We start from the raw sequence: 16,955 nt of genomic DNA, 5'->3' as shown, positions 1-16,955 counted from the left end.
ATATATATATATATATACAGTATTTCAGTGCAGCCTCACAGTCTCTGTCTGGACTCTTAGGCACCACACTCCCTGCCGGCTCACTGCTGTAACTCCCTGCCGGCTCACTGCTGTAACTCCCTGCCGGCTCACTGCTGTAACTCCCAGCTGGCTGCTACCAACATGAATCTACTGGATCTCTGCCTGCTGTGCTCTCTCAGCTGGAACCTGACAGGTAAGATCTGACATGTACCCTATAGTATTTCTTACACACTGTCACTGCTGCACAGCCTGATCCACAGTCTAAATATGAACTGTATTTATCTGCACTGCGCTGAGAAGCTCATAGGTCAGTCATTGCCCCCCATTGTATTTATTTATGGGAGCGAGCAGAACTGGATCAGTTAGTGACTATTTAATAAGCAGGTATTTCCTAATGTATGACACTAATACTGCTCCTGGCTCCTCTATGGAACTTTAGGTAAATATACATTAACCTAAAATGTTCACTGGTCTTAAGTAGGGATGCACTGAATCCACTATTTTGGATTCGGCCGAACCCCCGAATCCTTTGCAAAAGATTCGGCCAAATACGGAACTGAATCCGAATTTGCATATGCAAATTAGGGGTGGGAAGGGGGAAACATTTTTTACTTTCTTGTTTTGTGATAAAAAGTCATGCGATTTCCATCCTGGTCCCTAATTTGCATATGCAAATTAGGATTCGGATTCGATTCGGCCAGGCAGAAGGATTCGGCCGAATCTGTATCCTGCTGAAAAAGGCCGAATCCCGAACCAAATCCTGGATTCGGTGCATCTTTAATCTTAAGGTTACTTGTAAATATAATTGCTCCTGAAACAATTTAAGGGCTCTAACACACGTAAGCATTTTTTGCTGCGTTCTGCTTTCTTCTGTTCAGCCGCAGGGGAGTGCAGGAGTAAAAGCACTCAATTATTGCCAAGGGGGCTGTACTCACACAAACGCATGTAAGCGCCAAACGCAGGTGGAATGCACCATGCTGTGTCCCACCTGCGTTTGGCGCTTACATGCGTCTGTGTGAGTACAGCCCCCTTGACAATAATTGAGTGTGTTTACTTCTGCGCTCCCCTGCGGCTGAAAGGAAGAAAGCAGAACGCAGGGGAGCACAGCAAAAAAACAAAAAAACGCCCGTGTGTAAAAGTATCCAGCTGACCAAGAGACCTGGACGTCTGCTTCTAAAAGTTGACGTGTTTTTACCTACAATGCAGCCTTTTTCCGCCATATGTACGGCGTAATTGCTCGCAGTACAATCATGGCCGATATGTTTTGACAAATTGGATGCAATTGTGCTGAAAATGTTGATTGTGACATTTCTGGCCCTCGCCATTAACATAAAGACTGTGCTATTGTGCGATAATATATAATTGAGAGCAGACGCAGAGAATTGATTTCTGGCAATTAGAGCTTCAAACTCCATCTGTGCAGTTGGTCAGGAGGAGCTGGGACTGCCCCTAATAATTTGGGACATGTAGCCTCCAAGTACTGTGAGAAAGAAAATGAAAGAATGAGAAAATAAAAAAGTGAATGTGCAGGGGTCCCACAGAGGCAGTGTATGAAGCTCCTGAATATTTTATGTTTAGCCAGAATTAAACACTGTAGTAGCAGCACCGGTGGTGGAATGCAGAACAACTCCTGGCTGAAAGGGTTTTCTGTTAGCTAGCAAAGGATTGTGGGGGATGTAGTTAAAGGGGTTGGTCACCTTTTAAGTTAACTTTTAGTATGATGTAGAGAGTGATAGTCTGAGACAATTTGCAATAGTTTTTTATGGTTTTTGAGTAATTTAGTAATTTTAATTCAGCAGCTCTCCAGTTTGCACTTTCAGCCGTCTGGTTGCTAGGGTCCAAATTACCCTAGCAACCATGCATTGATTTGAAAAAGAGAATATGAATAGGAGAGGACCTGAATAGAAAGATGAGTAATAAAAAGTAGCAATAACAATAAATGTGTAGCCTTTCAGAGCATTTGTTTTTTTTTTAGATGGGGTCAGTGAAAGCTGGAAATAGAAGAAGAAGAAGAAAAATAATGCAAAAACTTTAGAAAATAAATAAAGAAGACAAATTGAAAATGTACTTAGAACTGACCATTCTGTAACATACTAAAAGTTAAATTATAGGTAAACCAACTCTTTAACTAATGATGAGACTGATTTATCCTATTTATGTTTTCCCTGCAGCTGGCAGCCAAGTCCTGTGCTCTGCGGATAAGAGTACCGCGCCAGTAGGGGGCAGTGTAACCATGCAGTGCAGACTGAACTTAAACAGCGCTAAACCCGACGTCCTGCAGGTGACCTGGAGCAAACAGTCGGGGGAGTTTGCCGGTACCATCGCCACTTCCAGCCGGAGCCACGGGCAGAGGTTCTTGGGCCCCTATTCCCAGCGGGAGGTTCGATTCTCAGAAGAAACACAAGATCTTTCTGCCATCACCATCAGCTCAGTGACCCCGGGGGACCGGGGATGTTTCCAGTGCATATTCAATGTCTACCCACTGGGAGCCTCTATGGGCAGCGTCTGCTTGGACATCACAGGTGAGTGTCATGTGCTGTGGTACCTGCTGCCCACACGATACTCTGACACTGAGAAATCAACTGATTGCTGGAAGTTCCACTGGCTCCACCCAGTGTAGGAAATGCCCACAGGCTGACTTGGCCAATATCAGGTTAAAGCGATACATCATCATTTAACCCTTTCTTCCTCTTTTGCAGTCATTGGGCTTTCCTGGTAGATTCCTGGGATTATTAGTTAAAGGAAACCAGACAAGTCCATGTGCATTTCCTTCTCAGGGACAACACAGTCTGCATCTGTCTGTCTGTATGTAGATCTGTCTGTATCTGTTTGTCTGTATGTAGATCTGTCTGTCTGTTTGTGTCACTGCCTGTCTGTGTGTCTATATATGTAGATCTGGCTGTCTGTATGTAGATCTGTCTGTTTGTGTCTCTGCCTGTCTGTGTGTCTGTATCTGTAGATCTGTCTGTCTGTTTGTGTCTCTGCCTGTCTGTGTGTCTGTATATATAGATCTGTCTGTCTGTATGTATATCTGTCTCTGTATCTGTCTGTTTGTGTGTCTGTATATGTATATCTGTCTGTATCTGTCATTCTATATGTGTTTGTCTGCCTGTCTATATTTATTTATAAAGAGTTATTTGTGTACACAATGCTGCACATTTTCTAGGGCCTCATGCCTAACTCAAGATTCAATACCATCTTTATAATTACAATATCATTTTTATATTTCCCATTCAAATACTTTTGTCACTGGAGACAGGCCCGGATTTGTGGAAATGCCAGCTAGACCCGGGCCTAGGGCGGCAGGATTTTAGGGGGGCGGCATGCTGCCCAACCACACCCACATTGGTTCAAAAACCCTGGGGATGGGCTGGAGATACAATAATTTTTTAAATTTCCTGTGCGCAAATCCACATTGCTCCAGTCCAGATGATGAAAATTTGCACGAATAAAGCGGAGGGGACAGGGGCGACAAACGGCAGTGGACCTAGGGGCCCCACTATGTAAATACAGCCCTGACTGGAGGTGGCAGTGCTCTGGCCACTTTGCCATGTGTGCTTTGCCATCTGGCAGGGAGAAACCGAGAGTGGGCAAGAGTTGGCAGTAACAAAACTATGATAACAGGGGCCCGGGTGCAGGCAGAGCAGCCTGCCCCCCATCCCCCAAACATCAGTTTCAACCCCCAATGAGTATGATCCCAGGTGCGCTCCCCTGTACCCCAGGTAGGTATTGCTGTGCTCCCCTCCAAAGATTTATTTTGTGCGGGAGGTTGGGCGCTGCACACACTAGTTACCCCAATGGAGGCAGGTATAGGGGCAAGTTGGTGGATCAGATCACAGGTCTCAATATAAGCAAGTTTTATTACTTTAAAGTTTTTTTGCCCCCATCCATTTCTGATGTCCAAGCAGGTAAGAAAGCAGGGGTGGGTCTGTTTCAGGTCCAAGGCTCAGATATTGGACCTAACAATATGGATTTTCCTAATTTTAGGTTACCAGATTTACCAAGTGAAATCTGCGGACAGCGATAAAAGTCTGGGGTGCAAAGCGTATCCTGTAAATCTTTAATGAAAACTTTTTAACTATTCCTGCTTGAGCACGCCCACCCAAGGTCACAGCCACAAAGTTCCTTTTTAATAAAAAAAAACCAAAACATGGTAGCACGTTATTTTATGTTATACTTAGCAGCTGCTGTAACACTGCACCCTACAGCGGAGCCATTGGACAAGCAAGCAAAAAAAATGGGGACGTTGGGCCAATTAATCCAGGCGGTGACTCTGTACAGGGACATTTTCCATGGGGACTAAGATTCTAAAACAAGGCTTTTCTCCCCCGAAATAGGGACTGGCAGTAACACTAGCCTGATGTAGATTTAAGTGACAATAGGTATAGTAGAGTCCTGCAGCTGGTTGGGTACCCTTGAGTTACCTGCAAAAAAGCAGGTAAAACTTCCAGTAGGACTTTTAAGGTGTGGGTATAGATGTGGGTCTGCTGGTTTGTGAATTTTGTATTTTCCTTATAGAAACCAGAATCTCGGATCCCAAGCTTGATGTAAACAGTTCAGCAGAATATCATGTTATCAGCTGCTCAGCGACAGGGAAACCTGCCCCAACAATCACATGGAACCTAACAGAGACCCCCAAAAAGAACCCTCAGAATTACAGTATCATTCACCCTGACCAGACAGTCACAGTCATTAGCAACTTCACCCTCGCCACCTTGAGGAGGATGGAAAGAATAAACATCACATGTTTTGTACATCACTCCGCTCTCGGCAGCGACATTGTCCTCTCCAAGGCTATAGAGGATTCAGGTAAGTGGTGCAGTGTTCTGAAAAGTAAAATATACCAATTCATTAAATGAATTGTTCCCTTTAAAGCTAATGAGTTACAATCTATCCCAGTGCCTTGGTTCTTTAAAGTAATTGTGGTGTAGGAGAAGGTAGTTGTCATTCCTAAATGAACCTACTGTATAATGAACTCCTCCTTATATGTGAGGCAGAACTGCCATTTTTCTGCTTAGAAAAAATCTTAACCTTTCTCAAACCTTTTCTAAGCAGAAGAACATCAGAGCAGCCTCTTTCTTTCGCCTGACAACTTCCTTGACTACTTGGTGGTCAGACTGGTGGGAAACTGATCAGCAGGTGGCGCTGTTGTAACAAAATTCATTCATATTAACAGTACATGCATCCCTTAATATCTTGGAATTAAAGAAAAATACAAAATAAATGTACATTGCAAAAGTTCTTAGAATAGCACCCTTATTAATTTTACACTCCCTTATTTTCAAGGTTCTCTACTAGCTAATCCTGTGCTCAAAATCCTGCAAAGAACAGTGGCTTTCAAAAGGGTACCATAAAAAAATGTGGGGCCCTGTACAAATTATTTGTCTGGGATCCCTCCATTTAAACAAGCATTTAGTATCCCATGCAGGAAGGAACTATACAGGACCCAGTGGGACTTGTGTATGGAAAATATCTTGTTCACAGAGTTTAGGGGTGTCAATAATCTTGCCATGGGGTCCAATAACCAACCAGTCATTGCCACTGCTGGAAAGTTCATGTAGGAGACTCATATCATTCAGTAAATAGATCCCAATAGAAGCATGTGACTCTATAATAACCAGTCATTCCCACTGCTGGAAAGTTCATGTATGCTGAAAAGCATTGTCCTGAACAACTTGTATTTCTATTTACAGATAATCATTCTTTTGGGAAGGAAAACACATTCACAACTAATGTCGCTGTGTTGGTGATTGTGGTTATTATAGTGACAATCAGTTTAGTTTTCATAATTGTCCACCAAAGATGGAAAATGTGCAAATATAACCAGGTATGCTATATGCAAACGTTGCTTTTCTGTGCATTTTACAAACAGTAAGTTTGCTTTTGGTACAACCGACTCATCTATGACTATTACAGGGTCACTGTTAATTGGTCTGTTTTGTTAAATTTATAGTATCTCTCTGTATAGGGTATATGCAAACATAGGGGGCTGTTCCTGCTGAATTGTGCTTAGTACAGGATGACTACCTATGCTGCCATAGTTTTATGGTATCTCTCTCTACAGACTATGAGCAAATGTAAGGGGGCTGTTCCTGCTGAAATGTCTTTAGTACAGGGAATTTAGTACATGGTTTAATGGGATCTCTCTGTACTGGTTATGAGCAAACTTAGGGGACTGTTCCTGCTGAATTGTGCTTAGTACAGGATGACTACCTATGCTGCCATAGTTTTATGGTGTCTCTCTCTACAGACTATGAGCAAACGTAAGGGGGCTGTTCCTGCTGAAATGTCTTTAGTACAGGGAATTTAGTACATGGTTTAATGGGATCTCTCTGTACTAGTTATGAGCAAACTTAGGGGGCTATTCCTGCTGAATTGTGCTGCTGACATAGTTTTATGGGATCTCTCTGTACAGACTATGAGCAAATGTAGGGGGCTGTTCCTGCTGAATTGTGCTTAGTACAGGAAAATACCTATGCTGCCATAGTTTTATGGGATCTCTCTGTACAGACTATGAGCAAAGTCAGGGAGCTGGTTATTACAAATGAACACCTAAGCCGGCATAGTTATGTGGTAAAAGTACCAGGCCCACTGATGAGATGATTTCTATGTCAGATTAACAATGAATGCACTAGGCAATGGGCAAACAGAAATAGCTTATAGTATGATAAGATGTATCTGCTCCATGCATGATATCTATGTTCTCCTTAAAATAAGTATCAGCAGTAGAGCTCTAAACAGCCTTTTACCCTAGTATCCATATCTTATGACTAATGGATGCCCTTCCTTCCTTTTAGAACAATGGAATCGGCACTGGAAACCACCAAGTAAAAGAGAAGCCTAAGGATCAAAAATGTTTCAGAACGTTTAACCCAAGAAACCATACACTGGTATGATAAGCTAAAGCAGGTCTATACCACTGGTGGTGGTGGCCCACAGGCTAGATTTGGCTCTCCAGGTATTTTTTTTTTACCCCCCTTCCTTACAATCTGCCCAAAAGCTGCATAGACATCATCATTTCAATTCAATCCATCCCTTGAACTTGGGGATATGAGTTCTAATTACCAGTACTGAGCTAAGGACAGATTCTCAGCCTGCAGACATCACTCAAGAGGGACTCCTGGAGATAAAAATCAGCCTGTTGGATGTTTCAGACAGAAGATAAGAGGTAATCATGATTGTTCATAGGATTCTGCTCCTCTTCCTCATATTATTACCATGGTCAAGGGCACAAGTTTTAGACTCATGCCAAACGGGGCTGATCTGGCCAGTGGAACGCTCAGGCCAAGAATGAGCCCCCACGCCAGCATCAGCCTTCTCCCTTGTCTGCACCCTGGAACCATTGTGTTGGCCTAGAAGTAGGCACTCGAGTAGGATTTCGCCAAAGAAAAATCTGCTGTGAAATCTGCTGTGTGGAAGACTTGTGCTGTCACAGGACTGATCCTCGGTCTACGTTTTTCCGCTGGCTGAGATCAGCCCCCGCCAGGCATTATCTTTAATGTTATACTTCACCCAAGACGCCAGGTCCCACATGCTCTGTGATTTTCCTTCTTTTCAGGTCTGTTAAAGGAGATGTACAGTTTAAACCACTGGTCAGAGGTGCAAAATGTTGGGCACCATCTAATCAGGGTCATTTATCAACACTGGGCAAATTTGCCCATGGGCAGTAACCCATGGCAACCAATCAGATTGATGCATTCATTGTTATATTTGCAGCTGGCTTTAGAAAGCTATTCACTGATTGGTTGCTATAGGTAACTGCCCATTGGCAAATTTGCCCAGTGTTGATAAATGAGCCCCACTGAGTCAAAATCACTAGTACTGGTAGAGTTGGAGCAAGAATAGAGGAGAGAGAGAGAAAAACAAATAGAAGGAAGTGAGTAGGGGGCAGTGGAGAATCAAGTGTGAAAGTAATAATTTATTGTGTCTAATATGAATGTTATTTATATGTATAGATATATATTTTTATTTGGAAAGATCAGTGAATACAGGTCCAATGCAAACAGACCACTGGATCAGCATGTGACTCCTAGAAAGCAATAAAAGCACCTTTACCCCATATTATGTGAAATACCCTTCCTGTTGAATGTGCCTCAGGCTGCGGCAGGTAATCAGCATTGCAGAGTGTCTGCCATATACTGTCATGTGCCCCTATAAACCAATGTCAGATACCAGTGGTAAAGAGGTTGTACATGTTGTAAAATATACCCCATCAGTTCATTCTGTTGGGATTTTGTAGAAAAGTTTCATAAACACTAAGGGGGTTATTTATCGAAGTCCGAATTTATCTCAATATTTTATGAAAAAAACTGATTTTTTTGGGATTTTTCATCCAATTTTCAAGTTTTTTTCACCCGAAAACTCCAAATTTTGCCTGAAAACTCGTAAAACTTCGGGTATAGCCAGAAACCCAGTGCACATCAAAAAATCCTTGGGACGTCTCCCATTGACTTATATACAACATCGACAAGTCTCAGATGCTGGATTTTCTGACTTTTCCATCTTCGGGGTTTTATAAATTCCAAAAAAAATCTTTTTTCGTGATTTTTGCATTCGGAGTTTAGTAAATAACCCACTAATTTAAATAAAAATGTTAGTTTTTTGTTCTATTCCTGATTCCACAGATGGAAAGGAAGCCATTATAGTCTGTGTGTGTGTGCTTTGTGAGATAAGTTTTTCCACCCCTTAGGCTCACAGTGTAATGTTTTCCCTCCCTTGCAATGTTTCATTGTGAAGTGATGGATTCTGACACTAGTTCTAGTGATGGGCGAATTTATTCGCCAGTCGTAAATTAGCGGGGAATTCCCGCGATTCGCCTCAGACGAATACATTTGCGAAACCACCGCGAAAATTCGCCGGCGTCAAAAAAAAATGGATGCTGGCGTCCGTTTTTTTTTACACCGGCGCATTTTCGCCAGCAAATTTGCGCCGGCGTAAAAAAAATGGACGCCAGCGTCAAAAACGAGACTCAAATTCGACCATCACTAACTAGTTCCTCTGCTTTCCATCGAATCTGCACGTCCCTGACTATGGAAAGTCGCAGAATCCATGTGACAAGCTGTTTTGCTGAGTTCACACAAACATTCCTATTTAATTTATTGCACTTTTTTTTACATTGACATTGTTTCCAGCTCCTTCTGTTGTACCAATAAAAAGGCAATCTGATGATGTGATTTGCTAGTAGCGTTGCTGTGTTCAGTCATCATAAACCAGCCCATCCTGCTCTATTATGTTCCATAAAACTTTAAATACATTATGCCAGAAAGCACTACAAACTGAATGCAAATATAACTTCACGATTCCCCTAATTTAGCACTGGAATAAAATGCAAGAAATTATCTTTATGTTTTCATTTTATGGAATGCACCCAATCCATAAGTTTTGGATGTGGCCGAATCTTCCGCAAATTATTTGGCTCAATACTGATCCCTAGTTTGCATACTTGTATTGTAGAAAGACAAATAATTGCATCACTTTTAAACAACACATTTACCTCATTTAAAGGATAAGTAACCCTTTAAAATAAGTGAATATTAAATTGATGAGGGTGCTATCCTAAGAAATTTTTCAGTGTACATTCATTATTTATTTTGTTTTTATTTCAAAATATTAAAGAGGTTGTTCACCTTCCAAACACTTTTTCAGTTGAGTTGTTTTCAGATTGTTCCCAAGAGATAAATACTTTTTTCAATTACTTTCTATTTTTTATCGTTTTTTCCAAAATCTAAGTTTGAAGTTGAATGTCCCTGTCTCTGGTGTTTCAGACTGACGGCTCAGTAATTCAAGTGCAGCTTCTGAACTGTTACAATTTTGCAACATTTCATTGATACATTTTTCACAGCATCTCTGGAATAGGAGCAACTATTGTATCAATTGTATTAATTATATCAATAAATTATAAAACAGCTGCCTTTAATGAAACTCAGGGATTCTGCTCAGCAGGGACAAAGATAACAAATGGATTAACTAAAAGTATCAATTTAGAACCGTTAATGAGTCGGCGACCCCCCTCCCAGAGCTGCTTTAGAAGGTGAAAAATGAAACTTTATGCTTCAATATTAGAAGAACAGTCACTCATAGAAAATAAAAAGTAATTGGAAAAAGTCTTTATTTCTGGTGAACTGTCTGAAACCAACTGAACTGAAAAAAGTGTTGGAAGGTGAACAACCCCTTGAAGAGATCCATGTACTGTTAATGAATGCATTTTGTTACAACAGCTCCACCTGCTGGTCAGTTAACTACCAAACTTGTTTTATTATTTTTTTATCCTGCTGCAAAAAACTCATTCCTTATCTGATTCCCAAATGGATTTCCCTGGTCTTACAAGTTGAGCATGAATGTCCAACCAACATATTTCTATATTTGATACAAAGCGGTGTAAAATGATTTATGCTGGTTTAAAAAAAGTGGTGCAAAATAAATAGCATATTTATAAAGTTGTATTACTTGTCACTTTCCATTGTTGTTCTTTGTCATTCCTCCAAACAGCCATTAAAGTCAAATGTGTGTTTCCTTTTATCATCAAAAGGAAATTCACTGGCACACAGGTAATACTAGCAGGGTAAACCCTTGCTATTTTATTCAATGGTTTGCAGCATGCAACGTTTCGGGGTAACCCCCTTTATCAAGCATACAGACCCATTATGCACATACCAATTTATAGCGTGAAAAGACAACGTGACCAGTAGTGAGGGCGTGGTTAACAATAATTAATTAATTAGATAATAATTCGTTAGAGTACAATTAATCTAAACAAAAGTGCAATAGCCAATAAATACATATAATAGGATAAAATATCCTAAATATCCGGTGTGTAGTTGCTGAATAGTCAGGGTGATAAGATCCAAACTGCAGCGGATCTTATCACCCTGACTATTCAGCAACTACACACCGGGCAGAAGGAGCTGCAACAACAAATACATGTAGCAGAGGACGAATACAAGGCGAAAGCTGGGACAGCAAGCAGTGCAACTGTGCAGGAGTTGGACCGCAATATCGAGAAGCTACAACAGGAGATACTCCAACTCAAACTTCGCAAATTCAGGAGGTACACCAGGGATTACGAAACTGGAGAAGTCTATACATGGAGGGACGCCAGACGGTCGTTTCGCTATCAGCGCTATTCCCCCACTGGCTCATCACGGAGACCGGCTACACAACAATCAGACTCCGAACTCTCTTCACCCGCTTCCTCCCAAAGTTCATCGGCTTCTTTTTTTAGGAAAGGACCGGAAAAAAGACAAAGAAAGACCAGGAGAGGCTGTAGAAGGCAGGCCCCAAACAAAATCACGAACGGGGAGATACTACCGCAGATAATCAGTTGCTGGAGCTGTAGCAGGGATAGAACCCCTCCACATTTAGGGTAAGATAGTGATCTAGCTCTATTACCAATATTGTTTCATTCACTTGTAAAATGTGTCTACTTCAATGTTACCTGCGGTCCTGGATACTTTTTTGTAGCGATACTTCCTTTCCTGGATTTTGGATACTTTGTATAAGTTTTTATCTCCTTTCTCGGATGCTTATAATAAAGAAACCCTTTCTTTCCTCTCCAGATTGTTTATATTTACATAATCTCTTATATCAAAGCTATTTTTTATAGGATGTTCCTTTTCCTATTGGATCTTTCTAATGGACTTTTCCTTGGATTTTTCTAAAGGGGAATTTTCCATAAAGACTCTTTCTATTGGACTTTTTCATAACGATTTTTTTAAATCGATTTTTTTAAATCAATTTTTATCCTATGGACATTCACCTGTTTCACAAATGATTTTATTCACTAATGAATTTATTCACAAACGTATTTATGGAAAAATGTTTTATTGGGATATTCCACTTATTATGATATTTTATCCTATTATATGTATTTATTGGCTATTGCACTTTCGTTTAGATTAATTGTACTCTAACGAATTATTATCTAATTAATTAATTATTGTTAACCACACCCTCACTACTGGTCATGTTGTCTTTTCACGCTATAAATTGGTATGTGCATAATGGGTCTGTATGCTTGATAAAGGGGGTTACCCCGAAACGTTGCATGCTGCAAACCATTGAATAAAATAGCAAGGGTTTACCCTGCTAGTATTACCTGTGTGCCAGTGAATTTCCTTTTGATTCATCATTTCAAGGTGGGACGCTGATTCTACCATTGCTGTGCACCAGGGACTATCTTCTATCCAAGGCCAGGGTGTGCGAGTGCAATTTGCTAATTTTCCTTTTATCATACCTGAGTGCTGTAATTTACTGCAGCAGAGTGCACCTATAGAGTAAGCAGACCCTGCGACTGCAGGGGGAGGGGTCAGAAGTGAAGGAGACCCATGGGGCCCTAGTTAATATAGTGAATAAAGTACCCCCTCTTGTAAATTATAAGGATATTATAAGTTAACGAGGAGTTTCATGACCATATAAAAACACGAGGCCGAAGGCCGAGTGTTTTTATACAGGTCATGGAACTCCGAGGTAACTTCTAATATCCTCATATTTTGCAACTGGGGGTACTTTATTTATTATAATACACAAATTTCAGTGAGTCATGTGACAGAAATGACATCACTACTAGCTGTTTATAACTGATGACATCAGAACTCACCGTTTATAAGGATATCATTTACAAGATATTCATAGCTTTTGTGTACTATAAGCAATATTACTACATATTGGTAAATCTGGAAAGCTTCAAGAAGTTTAATTTTCTGTGGGGCCCAGTAACATGTAGTCATGCCACACCTTAATGTGTTATACATAAAAAACCCTTTAACTGTCGAAAACCTCTGAGCAAGTAGTCCCTAACACATATTACTGGTAAAAGAAACAACATAGTCAAAAGAGCTGCAGGTGTGAAATGTACACATTATATTGCAATACTTCCCAACTGTCCCGCTTTCTGTGGGACATTTTCAATTTTGACAGCTCAGCCCACAGTCCTGAATTTTTATTAAAATGTCTTGAGTTTCTCTTTTGATCTCTCTCTCTCTTGGTAAGGAGTCCGGACTACTCAGCACCTGCATTTTAATACAATTGTAACTAATAAGATCAACAAGTCTGTGGGAAACTCACAGCTTAAAGACAAGGAAAGTTAAACTAAAAAAGTAGGCTAGAAATGTTGTACATTATGTTTTGGGCTTCTGTACCAGCCCCAGGCAACCACAGCCCTTTAGCAGTAAATATCTGTGTCTCCAAAGATGCCCCAGTAGCTCCTCATCTTCTTTTCTGCTGATTCACTGCACATGCTCTGTGCTGCTGTCACTTACTGAGCTTAGAACTCACAATAGACAGTACACATAGAATATAAACTGTCACAATACAAGGCTGATTAGTAATTAATATGAATAATTACTACATGGCAGCACAGAAACACAGTGGCGGAACTACAGGGGGTGCGAATGTTCAGACATTCCATAACCTGCCAAATGTTGTAAAATGGATGTAGTGTCTAGGGGGTGTGGCCACAAAACATTTTCCAAATGTTGGGAGGTATGAAGCAGGTTAAATAGAAAAAAGTGAGTATTTTTGTGGGAGTCTATGGGGCAAATTCACTAAGATCCAAAGTTGCGCCAGCGACAGCTTTGCCGCACTTCGCCAGGCGTAGTTTCGCCAGGGCTACACAAATTCACTAAAATGCGAAATAACGTCACACTGGCGAATTTGCGCTAGCGTTAGCCGTTTCGCACTTTAGTGAATTTGCCCCTATATGAGGTGACCATCCTGTCATTTGCAGCTTTCTGGATAATGGGTTTACAGATAATGGATCCCATACCTGTATAGGGCCCCGTTGTCTGCTGTCTAAATGACACACAATTTAGGGGACGTCCTCTCCCCCTGTCCCTCGTGAACACAAGGCTGCTGAATGTAGGCAGTGGAGTATTAAAGGACCAGTCACAGGTCTCTGAAAAAGACTGCATTGTCATTGCTGGAAGGCAGGGTGCAAAGTGCCAAAAAATTGCAAAGGGGCTGTTACAAGGGTGGGCCCAGGTGCAAATGTTGCTCCAGGGCCCTTGAGGCATTACACAGCACAGTTGAAATGACGCACACATTCTAGCAATACGATAAAGCCAAAGCTCTACTTGTATCTTTAATACTTAATCTTTAATGCAACTGTACTTTGTATTTATTTGCATTTATTATTGTTTTTATTATCAACCCCCTGTTTGCTTTCTTAAAGTTTAAAACTTCACCTTTAAATGAACTTTTAGTATGATGCAGAGAGTGGTATTTTGAGAAAAATTGCAATTGGTTTGAATTTGTTATTATTTGTGGTTTTTGAGTTACTTAGCTTTTTATTCAGCAGCTCTCCAGTTTGCAGTTTCAGCCATCTGGTTGCTAGGGTCCAAGGATTCCTGATTAGAAAGACGAGGAATAAAATATAGCAAGAACAATACATTTGTAACCTGACAGAGCATTTGTTTTTTAGACGGGGTCAGTGACCGCCATTTGAAAACTGGGATGAGTCAGAAGAAGGAGGCAAATAATTCAAAAACTATAAGAGAAAATTCCAATTGAAAAGTTGCTTAGAACTGGCCTTGCTATAACATGCTAAAAGTTAACTTGAAGGTGAACCACCCCTTCAATTTATTGTTCTACTGTACAGTGCTGTGTACATAAGTAGTGCTATATAAAGGTGAAGGAAAGGTGCCCTTAATGATGGGCGAATTCGGGCTGTTTTGCCGAAAAATTAGCGAATTTCCAGCCTGCCCCCAATTCGCACAGACTTACCTTTTTTCCAGCGCTGTGGACATCTCTGTGATGTTGCTCCGCCCCTTGCGCGGCACACCGCGTAGCTAGTCTGCCCCCTTTTTATTTCACGGACCTCCCCTTTTTTGTGCCCGCCCCCCACTGGCCAGTAATCTTTTTGAGTAAAGGTGGCAACCCTACTCACACCCCAGGCCAGTGCTCCTATCAGCAGAAAACTGCACCGGCCCGGGGTTCTTCCAGCGAGCAGCACTGAGCGATTGGCTTCCGGCTTCTTCTTTCTTCAAATGTGTGCGCATGCAAAGTAGTGCGAAAAGCCAAAATCTAATGAAGAAGTCGCCTATTTCATTCTACTGAGAATGTGTCTGCCCTGGGAAATTTGAAGAAAGAAGAAGGAAGACGATTGCTCCGTGGTGCTCGTTGGAATAATCCCCGGACCAATGCAGTTTTCTCCTGATAGGAGCTCTTTGTGCAAATGGACATTCCTTACTTTTTTGAACGTTTTTTTTTCCTTACTTTTTTGAACGTTTTTTTCCTTTAGGCTATTTAAGGGCTGTGATTAATGTCTGCCACTTAACCTGACGAAGGGGCCAGCCCCCCGAAACATTGTGTATTACTTGACACATTAAACACTTAGGGGTTAATCCGCTTTTGCATTCAATTCTGTGTGCCGGCTCCTTGTTTGTTATTTCAAGTATATATATATATAATCACATGGCGGTGCCTATCTTTTGACACCCCCAATTAAATATGCCTTTCCATCTTCTTTAAATAAAAATATACGTATATTCATATAAATCTATCCTTTCAGACTCTCAGCAATCCTGGGCTTGGTCTGGTTTTTTATTTTGGACCTTATTGAAAATCCAGTGGTCAAAATAATGAGATTTACAGGACCAGTAACATCAATTTTTTTAAAAAAAAATCGTTAGTATACAACGAAAAATCAACACAAAGACAAATTAAACTTTGAAATCGTTAAGTCTTTATTCAGAAATAACTTATCGAAACTCTGCCTGGGCTGCTCTTCAGAAAAGGCGATAGGGCGACGATCCATCGTGCGGCGCTCGATTTCTCCTCCCTGGCTATTTCCTATAAAGAGGGCAGGGAGGAGAAATCAAGCGCCACATGATGGATCGTCCAATCACCTTTTCTGAAGAGGAGCACAAGTGGAGTTTCGTTAAGTTATTTCTTAACAAAGACTTTTTGTTAAGATTTGTCTTTGTGGGTATATTAACGATTTTTTTTAAAAAAAATTGACTGGTTCTTTAAGTAAAAAGATGGGGTAGCTGGTACTTCCTACAGACCATAATGTTCATGGAATATAGTACAGATATGGGTTCCATTATCCAGAAAGCTCCAAATTACGGGAAGGCCATCTCCAAAAACTCAATTTTAATCAAATAATTCACCTTGTGATTTCCTTTTTCTCTGTAATGATAAAACAGTAGCATGTACTCAATCCCAACTAAGACATAATTAATCCTTATTGGTAGCAAAACCAGCCTATTGGGATTCATTCGTTAATTTAATTATTTTCTAGACTTAAGGCATGGAGATCCAAATTACAGAGACACTAGTGATGGGCGAATTCGTGGCGAATTTGCGCGATTCGTCGCGAGCGAATAAATTCGCGAAACGCCAGCGAAAATTCGCGGCAAAAAATTCGCCGGCGTCAATTTTTTTTTTAAAAAAACAGACGCCGGCGTCAAAAACGGGTGCCGGCGTCAAAAAACCGGGCGCCGGCATCAAAAACGGGCGCCGGCATCAAAAACGAGACGCCAGCGCCGTTTTGCGAATTTTTCGCCGTTTCGCGAATTTCGCGCGAAGCAAAACGGCGCAAATTCGCCCATCACTAAAAGACACCTTAACCCGGAAAATCTCTGGTCCCGAGCATTCTGCATTACAAGTTCCATACCTGGGACCTAGGGGCCTTCCGGATAACCAATCTTTCTGTAATTCAGATCTTCATACCTTAAGTGTACTAGAAAATCATGTAAACATTAAATAAACCCGATAGGCTCCAATAAGGATTAATTATATCTTAGTTGGGATCAAGTACAAGCTACTGTTTTATTATTACACAGAAAAAATAAATCGTTTTTTACAAATTTGGATTATTTGGATAAAAAGTGAGTTTATCGGAGTCAGCCTTTCTGTAATTCAAAGTTTTCTGGATAACGGGTTTTCGGATAATGGATACCATACATGTATATGCAGTTTAAGTGAGAGTTAACGAT

The 16,955-nt window shown here is 40.9% G+C and overlaps 1 protein-coding gene across 1 annotated transcript; it reads left to right on the top strand.

Annotated features, from left to right (window-relative positions):
• Positions 1 to 24: 24 nt before the first annotated feature.
• LOC108709082 (OX-2 membrane glycoprotein) lies at positions 25 to 7,716 on the top strand. The gene is made up of 5 exons (XM_018248711.2): positions 25 to 214; positions 2,193 to 2,543; positions 4,540 to 4,830; positions 5,715 to 5,848; positions 6,819 to 7,716. The coding sequence occupies exons 1-5, from the start codon at positions 163 to 165 to the stop codon at positions 6,915 to 6,917; spliced, it is 927 nt and encodes a 308-aa protein (XP_018104200.2). The 5' UTR covers positions 25 to 162; the 3' UTR covers positions 6,918 to 7,716.
• Positions 7,717 to 16,955: the final 9,239 nt, after the last annotated feature.

The sequence above is a fragment of the Xenopus laevis genome, chromosome 2S (genome assembly GCF_017654675.1).
Source record: "Xenopus laevis strain J_2021 chromosome 2S, Xenopus_laevis_v10.1, whole genome shotgun sequence".
NCBI classification, from domain to species: Eukaryota; Metazoa; Chordata; class Amphibia; order Anura; family Pipidae; genus Xenopus; species Xenopus laevis.
This window is presented reverse-complemented; position numbering and strand designations above follow the sequence as displayed.